This window comes from Drosophila grimshawi, unplaced genomic scaffold, assembly GCF_018153295.1.
Source record: "Drosophila grimshawi isolate 15287-2541.00 unplaced genomic scaffold, ASM1815329v1 contig_80, whole genome shotgun sequence".
In the NCBI taxonomy this organism is placed as follows: domain Eukaryota; kingdom Metazoa; phylum Arthropoda; class Insecta; order Diptera; family Drosophilidae; genus Drosophila; species Drosophila grimshawi.
Genome location: NW_025063639.1, coordinates 1,155,786 through 1,174,328, shown reverse-complemented (window position 1 = coordinate 1,174,328; position 18,543 = coordinate 1,155,786). Strand labels below are relative to the sequence as shown.

Below are 18,543 nucleotides of genomic sequence, written 5' to 3'. Positions count from 1 at the left end.
ATAAAAAAAACAAATATTTCCATCAAACCAGTCCGCTCGCTGCTGTGTTGGCTGTGTGTATGTTGTACAGCCTGCGTGTCCCTCCCTTCCTTATGATTCCTCCTCTAAATTTCCTGGAGAAATTCCCTTTCATAATTATTTCTTTCTCGTTTGTTTCTTATGCCCTCATCTCACCCAATCACATTGATTTACCACTTGGCTTTAAAAGTGCGCATCACTGATTGACAAAATGAGCATCACTATTGCCTTGGTTAGGGCCGATCAGCTGTCTTTGGCTCACTCTGCCGTAATTAGGCGGGAAAAAACTCACTGATATGTTGATACAATCCGAGTCGTCTCACGGTCTCCGGGCTTTGATTTCTTGGTTCCTGAGTCCAGTTGGCCGATTTCCTCCTTGATGGTGGCGATGAATAGTTCCGCGTGTTACTGCCGCCGGTTTGTATGTTTTTATTTTATTATTTTTACTTTGTTTTCTATGTATTTATTTTACATTATTTTACTTTATATATAATTACTTCATAATTTTTTTACAACCAATTTATTTGAATTTCTTTTTTAAAACCTTCTCGCAGCGCATGCGCACGCGGTCTTTTTTTCTTCTTTCTTTTTTTTCTTTTCATCTTTCCTTTTTTTATTCTCCCTATTTTTCTGAAGATGGTCTCCCATCGATATCCTTCACCTATCGATCTTTCTGCCGACCATAACACCACACTACGGTTTCGAGATTCATTTCAGAGAAACAGGAGTGCTCTGTAGGTCTCGTGCGCTTGGGCTATCGCTACATTAATAGCCGACTTCAGTTCACTGGACAGCTCCACTGCGCTCCTGGTTTGTTGCGTTGTTGACGAGATACCCTCTACATCTTCTCGGCTACGTATTCCGACTGGATAAGACGTACTCTCCATTTCTTCGGTGGGTTTGGTAGTTTGTTCGCGAGCAGTTGGACGCATTCCCTCTTGCTCTCTATCTCTCTGAAAGTCCCCGCTACGCCGCACTTTCCTCGACTGCCTGGATACCCCTTCGCTCATGTAATTCTTAATTTTAAATATGTTTCAACATTCAACAAAAAAAAAACATAATTATTTAACCCCCAATTTTTTTCCCCAAGGGGGGGGGGGGGGTGTTGTCTCCGCTACTCTGGAGTCTGTTAGTAGACGAACTACTAAACAGACTTGCCAACAGTGGTATTCAATGTCAAGGTTATGCCGATGACATTGTTATCATAGCGCGAGGCACATTTGAAGAATCACTCTGTGACATAGTCCAGTCAGGGATAAGGATAACGTATGACTGGTGTAGGGAGGTTGGACTCAACCTAAACCCTACGAAAACAGTCATCGTCCCCTTTACCAGACGACATAAGTTACAGAGGATGAGACAAATATGGCTCTCAGGGACCCTACTAGAAACAAGTAGGGAGGTCAAATACCTGGGAGTCACTTTTGACAGCAGACTTAACTTTGGCACCCATGTGCAAAACACGATATTAAAAAGCTCCAGGGCGCTTTATACATGTCGTAGTATTGCCGGCAAATCATGGGGTACATCACCAAAGATATTAAGATGGCTGTACCTGATGGTAGTAAGACCCATGTTAACCTATGGGGTGGTTGCATGGGGTGACAGGGTGCGGATGATCACCGTGAAGAAACAACTCCAAAAGTTGCAAAGAATGGCCTGCGTATGTATGACAGGAGCTATGCGCACCTGCCCTACAATGGCCCTTGAAGTCTTAATGGAGCTCACACCACTCCACCATATCATAAGGCTCAAGCAGAAAGCTACGCTTCTCATGATATCAGTAGAAGGAGTTGGGGGCAACCATATCCTAAGCCATAAAGATGCCCAACTCCTTTCAAACGAACTACCCCTACTGACGGAACCTAGGGACGAAATGGCAGCCGAATACATATTCGAGCGAAATTTCACAGTTGGTATGAGTAGTAAAAGGGAATGGACAACTCGGGATGAAGTCCATCCCATGAAACCGCACACCATAAAATGGTACACCGATGGATCACTCACGAATCAGGGCACCGGCCTTGGAGTGGGCACACCAGCATATTTCAGGCTGAGGTGTGTGCGATAGGGAGATGTGCGGACATCAACATAGAACGTAACTATCGGAATACGGATATATCCATCCTATCCGATAGTCAAGCAGCATTGAAAGCTATAATGGGGACTAAGATAACATCGAAGGTAGTCCATGAAGTTCGTTCAAAGCTAGACCTGCTCGGGACTCACAACAGGCTCACCCTACGATGGGTCCCGGGTCACAGAGACATAGCTGGAAACGAGGCGGCTGACAAGCAAGCAAGAATGGGGGCAGAAAGGCCCCCAGGACCAGAACCGTATTGTGGCATAGGGAGACACACTATACGACTGGAACTTAGAAACGAGGAGAGACAGAGACGGCATCAGAGCTGGTCAGAGGCAGTAGGACTCCGACAAGCCAGATGCCTCCTTGGTGGTTATAATCTTGTACGTTTTAAACAGATTATAACCATGGGAAAGAACAACCTTAGGATACTTACCGGTCTATTGACAGGACACTGTAGACTAAGGAGTCACCTGACAAAATTGGGTATATATAGTAGCGATCTCTGCAGGTTTTGTGAAAGAGAGGAGGAATCCTCGATGCACATCCTGGCAGAATGTGTCGCCTTAATTAGAAGAAGAAGCAGCATCCTAGGGGCGTATGTTTTGAATTACAAAGACATAGTAGACCTCAACCCAACAAAGATCCTCACGTTCGTAAGGGAGTTGGGGCTGATGGAAGAGCTATAGGCTCAGAAGGGGGGCACAATAGATCAAATAGGTCGCGGTGCAGCTTCCCCCCTAATAATAATAATAACCCCCAATTTTCATAAATATACGTATATAGGTATATATGCATAAATATGTCTACGGAAAATAATTATCTGTACTTCTATGTATTAAATAAATGAATAACCAATAAATAACTCAGAAACAATTATATGTAACCTATTATAAATATTTGACTAACCTAATCTCTAAGTCAAAATTGTCTTGTAACAATAATATTGAGAACTAAGCTATCACTGAAAATCGACTTATCACAATATACTAACACTCAAACAATTCATACTCAGCACTCTCGGAAATACAATTTAAACATTAAGATGGGTGAGATGAGGGTAACACCGTATGACGCCACCTACAGGTAACAATCCATACAACAAGAAACGAAAATAATTTAATACCACACGCTAAAACACTCCTTTATCTTTCCAGCTCGCCTACAATTGTTCCTCTCTATTCTGAAATATTAATTAGTTCTATTGACTGCGCGCGTTCTCAAAGTCGGACAACGTTGACAATCACTAAACAGTAATGCACGGATCGCGACTCGAAAACTCGACGTACTCTGCAAACCCATTTCCAGGTATGTCATCTTTAAGAAATTTTAATTGGCCGGTATACTAATTATTAAATTCTATTTTTCTTTTTAGCTTCAGATCTACTTCAGCGGCAACGTGGCTCGGCCTTTTCTCCGGCTCACGGACCAGCTTCACTTTCACTACTAATGACCATTGAAAAATGTTCTTTGACCAAATCGGCAGGACTACTGTTTGTGACAGCGATGGACTCAGCATAGTATGGTGCTCATTTTGTCAATCAGTGATGCGCACTTTTAAAGCCAAATAATAGAAAAGAAAGAAACCTAAATGTTTTGTAAGCTTTAAATTAAGTAGATAGATAAAATTGTATTAAATATATATAAGAGAATTTAGTGTTGGCCAACAAAAAGGTTAGGGATCACGATGTTACATGTATCATATGAATTGTAAATTAAATAGTCTAAAAAAATGAACATGATGTGGTAAATCAATGTGATTGGGTGAGATGAGGGCATAAGAAGCAAACGAGAAAGAAATAATTATGAAAGGGAATTTCTCCAGGAAATTTAGAGGAGGAATCATAAGGAAGGGAGGGACACGCAGGCAGTACAAAATCCACACAGCCAACACAACAGCGAGCGGACTGGTTTGATGGAAATATTTGTTTTTTTTTTTATTTATAAAAGAATACAAATTTTGTTGTTAACTTGCCGCCCATTATATCGCGGTCGAACTACCCCTGAGCCGATATCTAGCCGGCTGAGCGATATATTGGTGCTTTCGACAGGCCAGGCATAACACAATAGATAGACAGATAATGCTTAGCCGTAGCAATCTTATTTCATATAGGCGGCATTTCGTTAATTGCTTATATATACATATTGATTATATATTTTATTACTTTTTATACCATTCCGCTGACTATCGGGTTGCATTATATAATAACGATGAGAATTGTAGTATTTTTTAATACCACGCTATCGAGGCGAATAACTACATAAAAGAAAGATGGACTTTGTTTCCTATTTATATATAAATATACATATACATTAACATCTTTCTCAATGATGATGCATTTGTATTCCAACTTGTTTTGTACATGGTTCTGATTCATTTCGATCCACTCAGTATAATTCCGATAATTTTCAGTTCACTATTAGATTTAGACATTCACTACGAAAATTTAAACATGTTTAACGAAGAAGTTAAAATTCTAAATGTTTATTTCTTTTATACATATGTTCACTTTTTTTAAGCCCATAGAAATGTTTAGGAAGGCTGCAATGTTGTTGTGTTGCATACCTAGTACTTGAACTTTAATTAGAAAAACTTCACAAGGCTTACAAGTATTCTTTATGGTACTTGTTCCTTTAACTATTCGTAATTTATGTCGACTCATTTTTATTTATCAAATTATCAACGTTTTCGTCCTAGCACCATTATTTTTCTATATCGTATGGGATATGTATTTTGTTAAATATAGAACTCTATTTTCTTCTACTATTCAATTTCAGAAATAGCAATTCGAATCAGAGCAAAGCTATTTCTTACTCTCGTTTTAATTTCATGGAGCCAACTTTTTATATTTTTTAGATGTCCACATATACAAGTTGGCAAATAGTTTTTTTCCTATTAGTTATATTAATTTATAATTATTACGTTGAGCCAAACGTGAAATCTGTCTTTTATATCAGTTACTGGTAATAATGCCTGCAAGAGTATTTACTTTTCGACGCACAAAAAATGTGAATTATTCTTTATTCATTTTAAGCGTACATGCAGAACAAAAATTTGATTAATACTGTGTACTCATACATATAAATATATATATTTGTATGCACAGTTTGTATGTATTTACTATTTTATTTTCCTTTCCATCTCACCTACTATATGCGAAAAATACTCAGATTCGCATGTTGACAAATTATGCTTTCTCGCTCTAACACAAGCGCTTTTCTATATCTACTGAAGACTCATCGCTAATAAAAATAAGTAAAGATCCACGTGTTTGTGCATTTTGCAATTTTAAATTCAATTCATATATGTAGTTGATTAAAAGTGCATATAGACAATTGAGCTCCCAGCCTAATTTGAGATATTTATCTGTAAACTACCGTATGTGGCGAGACGCTGCAGCTGAAATATATATTAAAACAAGTCAAGCAAAGTAAAAAACATGTACATGTACAGATGTACATATACGAGTATGTACATATGTAAGCCATTCGTGTTTGTATTTTTTCATCATTTAATTGATATTACTTCAATATATCATTACACTTTTCCAGTATCAGGTTGGTGGATGACAATTACCCCGATCAGCAAGCTTATTTATCCAAAGCAGTATTATTTTTGATGGCAATAACGCACTCTTCACCGCAGGCTCCCAGCACAGTGCACAAAAGATCCTTGCCGGCATCGTAGTCGGCGCGCAAAGAAGCTCCTAATGCGCCCTCTGGAATCTTAAGATCCTCGCGCAAGCCACCGCTGTCACTCATCAAGGTGAGGTAGCTATCATCGCTTATATCGGTGAGCTGGAAATCCTCGCGTTTTACGTGCGGCACATCCATGTTGTGAGTAGAGGGACAAATATCCTCGTACTTTTTCTGTGTAAATATGTCGATGCCAACAAGATGGACTTTGGCGTGGCCATGCTTGCCTGTCTTCGAGGTAGACATATCCACGATCTTGCAAGGGCGTCCCTTAAGCATTACATATCCGTTCTTGCGCAGCGCCGAACATTGCATCGGGTAGGTTTTGGATGCACCCGACTCGCCGCCACCAAAATGCTCCCCTTCAGAATCCGACATTTTGACAAAATTTTCTTGTTAAAAACTTTACACGCGGCACGCTGTGAAGAAAAGGGAACTGAAAGAGTGGTCACACTTTAGAGATGGAAAAATATCGAAACAACGCTGCTTTATTACAAATATCGATGTATTGGGGCGTCGCAGCGATTTGCACTACAATTTTAACCGCATTGTGCAACACTGAAAGGCGGTCAATGTGCCAACCATCGATGCACTAATTAATCGATATATTAATTATCCGACATTTTGAAAATGGTAGGGTTGTATTTTAGTAAGCTGGTTGTGTGTTTGTTTAGCATGTTTGTGTGTGCGTGAATCGTTCGGGTGCCATAAAAAGTGTACATTAATTTGCAATAATCCAAGTATTGAGTGTTTCCTTCAATTTAAAAAGTCTGTCTTTGAAATTATAAAAAGAGACAAAATCTTGTGCATAAGGGCGCACAAATCAACTCGCGTACACACACATAATTCATGTAAACTTGAGACCATTGTTCATTTGTGAAAATCGAAGCATCAAATAATTAGAAATAAGTACAGTTCAAAATTACCACTACATATTTACGATCTTAGTGTACCTATTTAAAGATGTTGCATATTGCAAACATTTGTAGCATGAACAAAATACGTGATCTACAAGGGTAAGTAATTTTCCTATATTGCAAAAAAAAAGGAAAGAAAAAAAAAAACAACTGCAGTTGCAAAGTGCGCATGTATGTACATATGAATGTACACATGAATACATATCGATATCTATGCATATGCATATATATAAATATGTATATCTGTGTGCACTCCGATGGGAACGAATTCTGAATTCGTACGAGTTTTAACAACTGTCTAGTGTTAAGATAAATAGGAATCTTTAAATTTCGCAGTATATTTGCAGACTGTAATTTTAATCAGTCTTTTTAACACATACACACTCACACACACACACGCTCACACACACACGCTCACACACACACGCTCACACACACACGCTCACACACACACGCTCACACACACACGCTCACACACACACGCTCACACACACACGCTCACACACACACACATACTCACACACACACACATACACCGTTCTTAATGAATGCTGGGCGTAGGCTTCGTCGCAGTAGACAAATCGCAGCCGTCGTATGCACTATGCACTATTGGGGGCCCAAAAAGATCCTGTTAGCATGTAATTAATGATTAATGCTGATGGAATATGTATGTATACAAGTATTTACGTATTGAAAACTTTGTATTTTCGATCTTCGTGACCTTTTTTTTGGACATATGGATATACATACATATGCAGATGGCATAAGTTGATTCTAAGACTTCATTAGCCTACGCTTTCAATATCAATGTCTATTGTCTGGCTGTTTTAAAATGAACTGATTTGCTTTGGTCTTTATCATAAAAATACAGAGGCCAATCAATTATTGCTACGCATACAAACTTAAATGCGTACATGTGTTCATGCGTACATACATAAATAAACACATAGATCTGTTTGTATAATGTACTCTGCAGATTGAAGTTTATCCAAATGCCGTGCTATCTGTAATTAATTTTCGTTTACATACGTACTGAAACACATTTCTCCTCCTGCACTCTAATGTAAATAAATATCAAAGTAGATTTTGTGCCCATTAGCCGAGCAAAAACATAAAGAAATCATATCTTTCTTCGGCAAATTTTATCCAGCAAATGTTCGGCTTTCGGTGCATAGCTCTTTTTTTTATTATTCGATACACTTGATACAATTATTTGTTACTGTGTACAGTTATACAGAAAATTGATGACTATATATGCATTATCTATATCCTCTTTATTTTGTATTTTTATATTCAGCTGCAGATAAGAGCATAATGTTGCAGCTCATAACTGGAAGTGGAAGCTGATGCGATACAAGTTGTAAAGTATACATATGTATATCTGTAGGTCTCATGAATATGGATAGAACAGAATTCGCTATTTAACCAATGCATCACATATCCATAGATTAAAAGTTGCTGCAATTTGTTATTTAATAAACAAATATTTAAAAAAAACGTGATTTGAGTGCGAATTGGATAACGCTGAAGCATAATAAGAAATTTTAAATCCTTCGCAAGGGATTACCACATATTGTTCGCATCGCCATTTTGGCGATTAACCTGTGACTGTGGAAATGAATATTCTACTTTGTTTACTGTTAATAACAATTGTGGGAAATCTAACATCAAATTCTGCCTACGGCCAAATACAATACACATCCAAAAATCATAATGACAAGCTTCATTCTGCATCGCCAATCGAGCAATCTGTACTGGCTCTTCGAGTTGACAGGGTGGGACGCAGTGAGGCGGCAGCCCCCAAGGTTAACTTAACTGAAAATGATTTGAATGGGCTGGCCAGAGATGTCTCTGGGAACTTCAGCAGCAGCATAATTACACATGTTGCCAAATTTGATACGACGCTCAATCACCTTCTTGTGGACACGATAACCGGACGAGTCTTTGTTGGCGGTGTGAATCGACTGTATCAGCTATCGCCAGACTTAGAGCTGCACGAAACTGTGAGGACGGGTCCACAAAATGATTCAGTCGAGTGCACGATACTTGACTGTCCTCTTAATGCTGTGCGAAAGCCCACGGATAACTTTAATAAGGTGCTGCTTATAGATCGTGCCACGTCACGGCTTATTGCTTGTGGCTCCTTATTCCAGGGTACGTGTACGGTCCGCAATCTTCAAAATGTTAGCATAGTTGAGCACGAGGTGCCGGACGCAGTTGTTGCCAATGATGCGAACTCGTCAACGGTGGCTTTTATTGCACCTGGACCTCCCCAACATCCAGTGACAAACGTAATGTATGTGGGTGTAACCTATACCAATAATTCACCGTACAGAAGCGAGATACCGGCAGTTGCGTCTCGATCACTGGAAAAGACTAAAATGTTTCAAATTGCCTCATCGGCTGTAACCACTGGCACGCGCACCTTCATCAATTCATACGCCCGCGAAACATATTTGGTTAACTATGTGTACGGGTTCAGCTCGGAGCGGTTTTCATACTTTCTCACCACCCAGTTGAAGCACAATCATCACTCGTCGCCTAAAGAGTATATAACTAAGCTGGTGAGGATTTGCCAAGAGGACTCCAACTATTATTCATACACTGAAATTCCGGTGGAGTGCATTAGTGACGCTCAGGGCGGTACTAAGTTTAACTTGGTTCAGGCTGGATTCCTGGGAAAACCTAGCTCGGATTTAGCTCAAAGTTTGGGCATCTCGATTCAAGATGATGTCCTTTTTGCTGCCTTCTCAAAGGGGGACAGCAACATTCCAACCAACAACTCGGCACTTTGCATATATTCCTTAAAGTCAATTCGTCGCAAATTTATGCAGAATATTAAATTATGCTTCAATGGAGTTGGATTGCGTGGCCTCGACTTTATCTCGCCCAGCATGCCTTGTGTTTTAACGGTATGTATGCCTTAAATGTTTATAAATATGTATTCGTATGTTCATATATATAGACATAGATAAATTTTGTGCATATATATGTAGAAAACTTATTTCCACAGGCATAATTTAAAGATTTATTATTTAAAGTAACCAAGTAGTAGACCAAATCAACCGTGTAGTTAGAAAATGAAGAAGAATGAAAATTGACTTTTTTGGGATTGAAAGATTGAAAAGATTAAGTAATATTAATGATGTCATTGCAGAAACTACAAACAATTGGTGAGGACTTTTGCGGATTGGACGTTAATTCGCCACTAGGAGGGGAGCAGCCAATCACAGCTGTTCCAGTGGCAATGTTTAATTCGAGGCTTACATCAGTGGCTGCGACCAGCACTAGTGGCTATACGGTGGTCTTTATTGGCACAGCTAACGGTTATATTAAGAAAGTAGTCGTTGAGTCCTCGACCGTTGCAAACGAATATGCAAGCCTGGCAGTGGATGTGGGCTCTCCCATAAAAAAGGACATGCAGTTCGATAACCAGAACCTATATGTTTACGCCATGTCCCAGCGCAAAGTGTCCAAAGTGAAGGTGTATGATTGCGCCGACTTTAAGACATGTGGCGAATGCCTGGGCGCCAAAGATCCATATTGTGGTTGGTGCTCACTGGAAAATAAGTGCAGCCCACGGTCGAACTGCCAAGATGACGCCAATGATCCATTATACTGGGTCAGTTACAAAACGGGAAAGTGTACAACAATAACAAGTGTTGTGCCCCATCAATTGCAGCGTACTACCGCTCGCACCTTAGAGCTTATCATCGATCACTTACCACAGCTGAAAGAGAATTTAATTTGTGCTTTCACCACCGAAGACAAGGCTCTGTTCACAAATGCCACTAAAAAGCGTAACGGTGTTAACTGTACTACGCCACGTACGGATATGCTACCACAAATTGAGCAGGGCAAACATCATTTCACGGCGAAACTGTCTGTGCGTACAAGAAACGGTCCAGACCTTGTATCAACGGACTTTACGTTCTTTGACTGCAGCACACACTCATCGTGTACACGCTGCGTATCATCGGAGTTTCCCTGTGACTGGTGCGTCGAGGCTCACCGCTGTACGCACGATACAGCCGAGAACTGCCGTAATGATATACTTGTGACTGGCGTTAGCCGAATAGGTCCAAGCTATCGCTCGGGCCCTGGCTTCTGTCCAACCATTAACGCCACCGGAGATGGCAGTGAGGTGCTTGTCGCTGCCGGAACTAGCAAATCGATTAAGGTCAAGGTTCACATAATTGGACAATTTATTGTGCAGACACGCTTTGTTTGCCAGTTCAACATTGAAGGCCGCGTGACCAGCTTAAACGCCCAATTGCTTGGCGACACTATCTACTGTGATAGCATGGAATTTCAATACACATCGCGATCCCCGAATTTAACTGCAACTTTTGCGGTCATTTGGGGCGGCTCCAAACCTCTTGATAACCCGCATAATATTCACGGTAAGTCTTTTGTTAATTAAATTCCTTAAGCCTTAATCCACCAACACTATTAAATATATAAGTATATATATGTATCGTTCATTTGCAGTTGTTATTTATCGCTGTCGCGACATGGCTGACAGCTGTGGGATATGCTTAGCATTGGCTGAGAAATACAATTGTGGCTGGTGTTCATCTACAAATACATGTGAGGTGGTGGAACAGTGTAACAAAAATAACGAAGGCAAGACGGATTGGCTGAATCGCAGTGAAATTTGTCCAAATCCAGAAATTCACTCTTTTGGTCCGAAAACTGGGCCCTGGGAAGGTGGTACGAACATAACAATAAAGGGCATAAATCTTGGAAAAAACTATAACGACATCTACTCGGGCGTTAGAATCGCTGGCATTAATTGCATGCCCTTTCAACAGTTTTACATAGACACAAAACAAATTGTGTGCACGGTGGATAGTCCCGGTGAGCAAATGTACAGGAATGGGCGTATTGTGGTACAAATAGGTGACTACCGCGGCGAATCAAAAGAAGATTATGAGTTTGTTGATCCGAAAATATCGAATTTTTATCCTCGATTTGGACCTACCTCTGGTGGTACACGAATACATATAATTGGCAAACATTTAAATGCCGGTTCACGTATACTGGCATTTATAAATGATCATTTGCCTTGTAAAATCATTAGCACTGACTCATCACAAGCAATTTGTCGGACTTCGCCGTCTCCTGGTATTATTCAAGGTGGACTGAAAATGTCATTTGACAATGGACCCCGAGAATTTAACGATTACAATTTTAAATATGTACTCGATCCAACTGTTGAACAGGTCAGTTCCGGACCCAGTGCCCAGATTAAAGTGCCAAAGGGCATTCCGGCTGGCGGGATCCGAATTGCAGTTACTGGTACACAATTTACTAGCATACAAGCACCAAGCATTTATGTTTTTTACAAAGGTCAAATGTATGTGAGTCAATGTCGAGTTCAGTCAGATTCGGAAATGGAATGCCCGTCTCCAATTATTGAAGCTGATAGCCAAATCTTAGACCCAGAGAACCCCACGTTGCTTGAGTATGGCTTTCTAATGGACAATGTGCTGGGAGTGCAAAACTTATCAAAGACGCATAACAATCATTTTGAGCTTTACCCAAATCCTGAATATTTCACGTTTGAGGAACGAGTCAAATACTTTAAAAGCGAATATCTGACCATAAATGGCCGCAATCTTGATCGCGCTTGCAAGGAAAGTGACGTCGAAGTTAAGATTGGTAATGGTTACTGCAATATTACGTCTCTATCACGACAGCAATTAACATGTCGGCCACCCACTGAATCGGCGGCTGCCAGTAACAGTCCCGGTGGACCAGAGGTTATTGTGCGTATTGGATCATCACTGCAATATCGTATTGGCATACTGAGTTACGAGTCTTCGAACTTAATCACGGATTGGGGAGATAACGTTGTATTTTTTGTAATAGCCGGCTGTGTAATTCTATTGCTGTTCTTTGTTGCGTTGCTTGTGGCATACAGAAAGAAAACTTCGGAGTCAAACCGTGTACTTCGCAACATGCAGGAACAGATGGATATTTTAGAATTACGTGTGGCTGCCGAATGTAAGGAAGCATTTGCCGAACTCCAAACGGAAATGACAGACTTAACGGGCGATCTAACTTCGGGTGGCATACCATTCTTGGATTATCGGTCGTATGCGATGAAAATACTGTTCCCAAATCATGAAGATCACGTCGTCTTGCAGTGGGAAAGGCCAGAACTGTTACGCAAAGAAAAAGGATTGCGCCTATTTGCACAACTGATAATGAATAAAACGTTCCTTCTTCTTTTTATAAGAACGCTCGAGTCGAATCGTTATTTCTCTATGCGTGAACGTGTTAATGTTGCTTCATTAATAATGGTCACATTGCAATCTAAACTGGAATATTGTACGGATATTTTGAAAACACTGTTGGGTGATCTTATTGAGAAATGCATTGAAGGAAAGAGTCACCCAAAACTATTACTTCGTCGCACCGAAAGTGTAGCAGAAAAAATGTTGAGTGCATGGTTTACGTTTCTCCTCTATAAATTTCTGAAAGAGTGTGCTGGAGAGCCTCTATATATGCTATTTCGGGCAGTTAAGGGCCAAGTGGATAAGGGCCCTGTTGATGCGTGCACCCACGAGGCCCGCTACTCTTTAAGTGAAGAGAAACTAATTCGTCAATCAATCGATTTTCGACCAATGACTGTGAATGCCAGCATCACACAGCAGCCAATATTTTGCAACAATTTGGATATGTTGCCATCGCACACTGAAAACGTGTCAGTTAAAGTGCTCGACTGCGACACAATCGGTCAAGTTAAAGAAAAATGTTTAGAAACAATTTATAGAAACATACCATCCAGCCAAAGGCCACGCAAAGATGATTTGGATTTGGGTATGTATACAGCAATTATTTGTAGTTATGTATTTGTACCTACTACTATATATATACATACTATAATACTTTTGATCCGTGTCTTACCTAATTAGAATGGCGAACTGGAGCAACAGGGCGAGTTATCTTGTATGATGAAGACGCTACTTCGAAAACGGAGAGTGAGTGGAAAAAATTAAATACATTGCAACACTACAACGTGCCAGATGGAGCTGGTCTGAGTTTAGTACCAAAGCAAAGTTCCATTTATAATTTTAGTATATTATCGGATAAAAACGAGAAATCTCACAAGTAAGTTAAAACAAGAAGGGGCAGTTATCTTCAGGATGCCGAAGATTAAATATTCTTTCAGACGTGTGTCAGATGAGCGAAATAAAAATAAAAATTATAAATAAAAAATATACAAGCACCCCACGAATCGTGTCAAAATTAAAACATGTTCTGAAAGGATATGAAAACTGTATACTGCTTCTTTGTTGAATATTTTGAAATGTGGCAAATTAATTTTGCATTTCTGCCGTTTAGGTATGAAACTCTAAATATATCGAAGTACACCTCCTCCTCACCGACATTCAGCCGCGCCGGCAGCCCTTTGAACAACGATATGCATGATAATGGACTAAAATATTGGCATTTGGTCAAACACCATGACAGCGATGTTCAAAAGGAAGGAGAACGTGTTAATAAATTGGTCTCCGAAATATACTTAACAAGACTGCTGGCGACTAAGGGTACTTTGCAGAAATTTGTAGATGACCTTTTTGAGACTATATTTAGCACCGCTCATCGTGGCTCTGCCTTGCCCTTGGCAATTAAATATATGTTTGACTTTTTGGATGACCAAGCCCTATTGCATGGAATTACAGATCCTGAAGTCGTGCACACTTGGAAAAGCAACAGCTTGCCTTTGCGGTATGTATATAGTTGCACGCATCATAAAAGTCTTTAGGAATCAGTCTTCATTAAATTGTTTCCATTTTTTTTTTTTTTTACAGTTTTTGGGTTAATTTAATAAAAAATCCTAATTTTGTATTTGATATACATAAATCAAATATTGTGGACTCCTGCCTGTCTGTTGTAGCTCAAACATTTATGGATTCTTGCTCAACTTCGGACCATCGATTGGGTAGGTGACACCATGCTTTAAACGTGAACTTTCCTAATAGTAATGAGCTTGCTTTTCTCCAGGCAAAGATTCGCCAAGCTCAAAGTTATTATATGCTAAAGATATACCCGAGTATCGCAAATGGGTTGACCGATATTACAGGGATATTCGGGATATGTCCTCAATTTCCGATCAAGACATGAATGCTATGCTCGCTGAAGAATCAAGGGTAAGTAAAGAGTGAACACAGAAATGTGAGCAACGGTTACCGTGCCGATCCTTGATGGCATATGGTCTAGATAGTATACGTTATTTTTTCTTTATTTATTTTATGATTTCAGCTTCACACCACGGAGTTCAATACGAATTGCGCATTACATGAACTCTACACTTACGCTGTTAAGTATAATGAGCAGCTAACGGTTACGCTGGAGGAGGATGAATTTTCACAAAAACAACGACTTGCCTTCAAATTAGAGCAGGTTCATAATATCATGTCGGCTGAATAAATCACAATACTCAAAAGGATAGAAATTATGATTTATAACTAAAGGAAAAAACGGTATCAAAGTTTTGTGCGTTATCCAATTACGATTAAATACGAAAGACAATTCTTTATATACATTTACTCGTACATAAAACATACCACCTATGCAAATATATAAATGTACGTGTGTGTAAGTTCCATGACTATAGTATCTGAATAATCTGCTTCGTACTTTATTTGTTCCAATTTCATCTAAATAATATAATAGTGTATGTGATGCAGCCATAAACATTTACAGCTGCAAAGTAGTACTGCCATAAAAGGATCAACGTTTCATATTCATTAACTTACACTAACAGCATTCCATTGAGAACACTACATGGAAAGGATTAAAATTTTTGTTTTTTTTTCTGTCATATGTGTAATTTGCTCATTGATATAGTATATGTATGTATGTTTATTGTACTATACTGCATGTCAGTAAAATATTATTGTCTAAGAATCTATATTCAATATATAATATAATCCAAACGCAAACGCAAAAATCGACTGATTTTAATATACATGAAAACTAATTAATATTTTAGTTTCAAAAGTATATGTAATATGTAATTTATAAATATGAATCTGCATCAAAATTGATAAAGATTGCAACTACAATGTCATGTGTAGTAAAACAGACGAAATTTTGTACTACATAAATTATTCTATCAGTGAATACTATGTTACCTGGTAACCCTGCGGAAACTAAACGTAGCAATACTAACCTAATCTTACCGTAAGGTCACTCGGGGCAAAACGGTTTTGCAGTAAATTGTATGGCATCCGCTAAATTTGTATTACAAAAGAAAAACATCAATGAATTTTAATCGATTGTCAGCAGATTCTTCGTAGATAGATTTATACATAAATATAACAGCACTTGATGGAATATGAACACTGTTATATTGTTTCATTTTATTAATTATACATTATACATATATGTGCATTATTGTTATAAGTATGTAATTACATGTATTAATGTCTGTATGTAATTATGATTACTTTTAATCAACGTGTGTATTTCATAACATTTGTATGTAAATTATTTATTTTTACTTCGAGAAATAGGGTATTTTAGACAACTATTGCTTACAATAAATTTTTTTAATTTAATTTGGCTTTGGGGATTATTTTGTTCATTTATTGTTTGAATTATTTAAAATTCTTTGTCTGTAGCTAATAAACTGTCCCCAAAACATGAAACATCAGCTTTCAGCTTTCTAAACAAGCCCAAGTGATTGATGATCCATATATAAAAAGCAACGGGTACATACCTATTGTCTATGTATGTGTGTATTCTGAGAATGCGCCATCTTTCCTTCCATTATACAACGAGTGGGATCTGGCTTAATTAAGCCCTATAACTTTGTGTTTTTGAGGTTTTCTTTAAATTAAAATAATGGTTCATCTGGTCAATTTCATAATTATACAACACATACATGATATGTGTGTATAAAGACATAAATATGTATGTATTTCATATTTATAACAAAATTGTAGAAAGTAAATGTATTGAATGTATGTTTGTATTAAGTAACCTGATTAGTAAGAATTACTGATTCACAATAGTTGTATGCATATAGACCGACGTGTAGTTTTTATGTTTGTAAAGTGTATGTTATTCATTGTATTAGTTTTCATTTTGTCTTGTATTACCCTTTTTTCACTGCACTTTATCCCAATAATTTTACGCAAGAAATTATATCGACCAAGGTGTCCATCCTCAACCAAATGATAACAAAGTTTTGTTAGTTAGTTTTGATATTTCTACATTAAAGTGAATCACGATTTCACACAGGACATTTCCGGGGTGAACAAAATAATAATAGCTGCTGCTGGCAGTACTTATGTCTGCCAGACTTAATTTAATGATAAAATTTAACTTAATTTTTGACGAGCCGAGGATCTCTGTTTTTTCTTATACTTACCATTTCGGTATTAAACGTGCATACTCCATCAGAATATGCATAAAGTCTAAAGTAAGCTACATCTACGTATAGTATGTATGTACTATTAAACCACCGATACAGGACCTGCACACAAAAGATACGTCAACATCCGACTAACGGTAAATAAATATGCGACGTGTAAGGTACACATTATTTTATCACCTTTTTATTTTTACTTACAATACATTTTATTTTCAATGCTTAGGACATATTTATAAAGACAAATATACATTATAAATAGTTATTTCAATTAAGATTTCATTACTGTACGGAGGGGTACTCTTTATTTTGTCGTGAATTTGTCGTGCCCGACTCCATCGAGTTAAATGTGTTTATTCTTGATCGATTATATATTTTATTACAAGTCTTATCGACTGACCGTCCGTATGGTTGCTTCGCCAACTTCGGCTATTCGAAAATCTCAGTTATTGTTTGTAGTTTTGGAAGATATTTGGGTTTTCATGTTTTAGTTTTCCAGTTGTCAAATAATTACTTATACTTATAGGTAAATATATATGTGTACATATATACATAATAAATTTATACATTTTTGTGGTTGTGCGTAAAAATATAACGATAGTCCATAAAATGTTGTACTTTAATGTCTAAGTACTCTAGCAATCGAATACTACAAGTGGAAATTAAGAATAACAGATTAAAATACCACTGTCATCTAGGTGTGCACAATCATTAAAGCATTACAACAGAAATTATAAATATAACGGCTAAAATAACTTGTGTAAACAATAAATGCAAAAATAATATAAAGCTTCCGCTATTATTAACATATCTGTTAGACATTGTACCATAAAAAAGCATTTATTTGAAAAGTACTTCTATAAATATACATTTAGTTTACGAAACGAATCATTTTTATTTGGATTTACATACCTAAAGTGAAGTTTTATAGCTACATATGTATTTATTGAACAAATACTAAATGCACACCATTTTGTAAGGCAAAAGTCAACTTAAATTTAATTATAACGATTTGTATTTTCTAATGCGAAGTATCCGAAAGAATTAAGTATGTTAAGTATGTGTATTTATACTTAATTCATTCGGATTTATCACCAAATTATTATACACAATGTAATTGACCTAAGGCGACTGAGTCATTCTCAAACCTATGTAACACGTATCAGAATATGATTATTGTATTTTCATCTATGTGTGTGTGTGCGTGTAAAGTATTTTAAAATATACGAATAAAATTTGTGAGAAACTGTCAACCCATGTCTTACAAGGACGTATTTTAATTTCCGTTTCCCTCAAAGATGTGATCAACGTTTCATATTGGAGTCTTCAGCTCTCTCTATTTGCTGGGGCGATCGTAAACGTAGCCTTAAGTCTTTAATCATTTTACCAATCCTCGGTTGGATTTATTTTCACAGCATGCATTGGATCCCAAGCGTAAG

The 18,543-nt window shown here is 37.9% G+C and overlaps 2 protein-coding genes across 4 annotated transcripts; one reads left to right on the top strand and one right to left on the bottom strand.

Moving 5' to 3' along the window:
• Positions 1–5,595: 5,595 nt before the first annotated feature.
• Positions 5,596–6,266, bottom strand: LOC6570297 (eukaryotic translation initiation factor 5A). Its single transcript, XM_001996458.3, has one exon. The coding sequence runs from the start codon at positions 6,173–6,175 to the stop codon at positions 5,693–5,695; it is 483 nt and encodes a 160-aa protein (XP_001996494.1). The 5' UTR covers positions 6,176–6,266; the 3' UTR covers positions 5,596–5,692.
• Positions 6,267–6,535: 269 nt separating this feature from the next.
• On the top strand, positions 6,536–18,357 carry LOC6570298 (plexin A3). Of its 3 annotated transcripts, none has more exons than XM_032742039.2 (9): positions 6,536–6,813; positions 8,012–9,626; positions 9,872–11,117; positions 11,206–13,542; positions 13,638–13,833; positions 14,068–14,454; positions 14,538–14,668; positions 14,731–14,876; positions 14,989–18,357. In XM_032742039.2, exons 2-9 carry the CDS (start codon positions 8,331–8,333, stop codon positions 15,154–15,156), a joined length of 5,907 nt encoding a protein of 1,968 aa, XP_032597930.1. In that variant the 5' UTR covers positions 6,536–6,813; positions 8,012–8,330; the 3' UTR covers positions 15,157–18,357. The 3 variants fall into 3 exon arrangements, with proteins under 3 accessions (XP_032597930.1, XP_032597932.1, XP_032597931.1); XM_032742041.2 differs by having other exon boundaries at positions 14,119–14,454; positions 14,989–16,289; XM_032742040.2 differs by lacking the exon at positions 6,536–6,813 and adding an exon at positions 7,241–7,381.
• The last annotated feature ends 186 nt before the right edge of the window (positions 18,358–18,543 follow it).

Excerpts from the sequence above, each read along its gene's own strand:
- LOC6570297 (XM_001996458.3), bottom strand. The coding sequence starts at position 6,175 with ATGTCGGATTCTGAAGGGGAGCATTTTGGTGGCGGCGAGTCGGGTGCA.
- LOC6570298 (XM_032742039.2), top strand. The coding sequence starts at position 8,331 with ATGAATATTCTACTTTGTTTACTGTTAATAACAATTGTGGGAAATCTA. Across the intron at positions 14,455-14,537 it reads AGCAACAGCTTGCCTTTGCG|TTTTTGGGTTAATTTAATAA; the intron begins GTATGTATATAG and ends TTTTTTTTACAG. Across the intron at positions 14,877-14,988 it reads TGCTCGCTGAAGAATCAAGG|CTTCACACCACGGAGTTCAA; the intron begins GTAAGTAAAGAG and ends TTATGATTTCAG.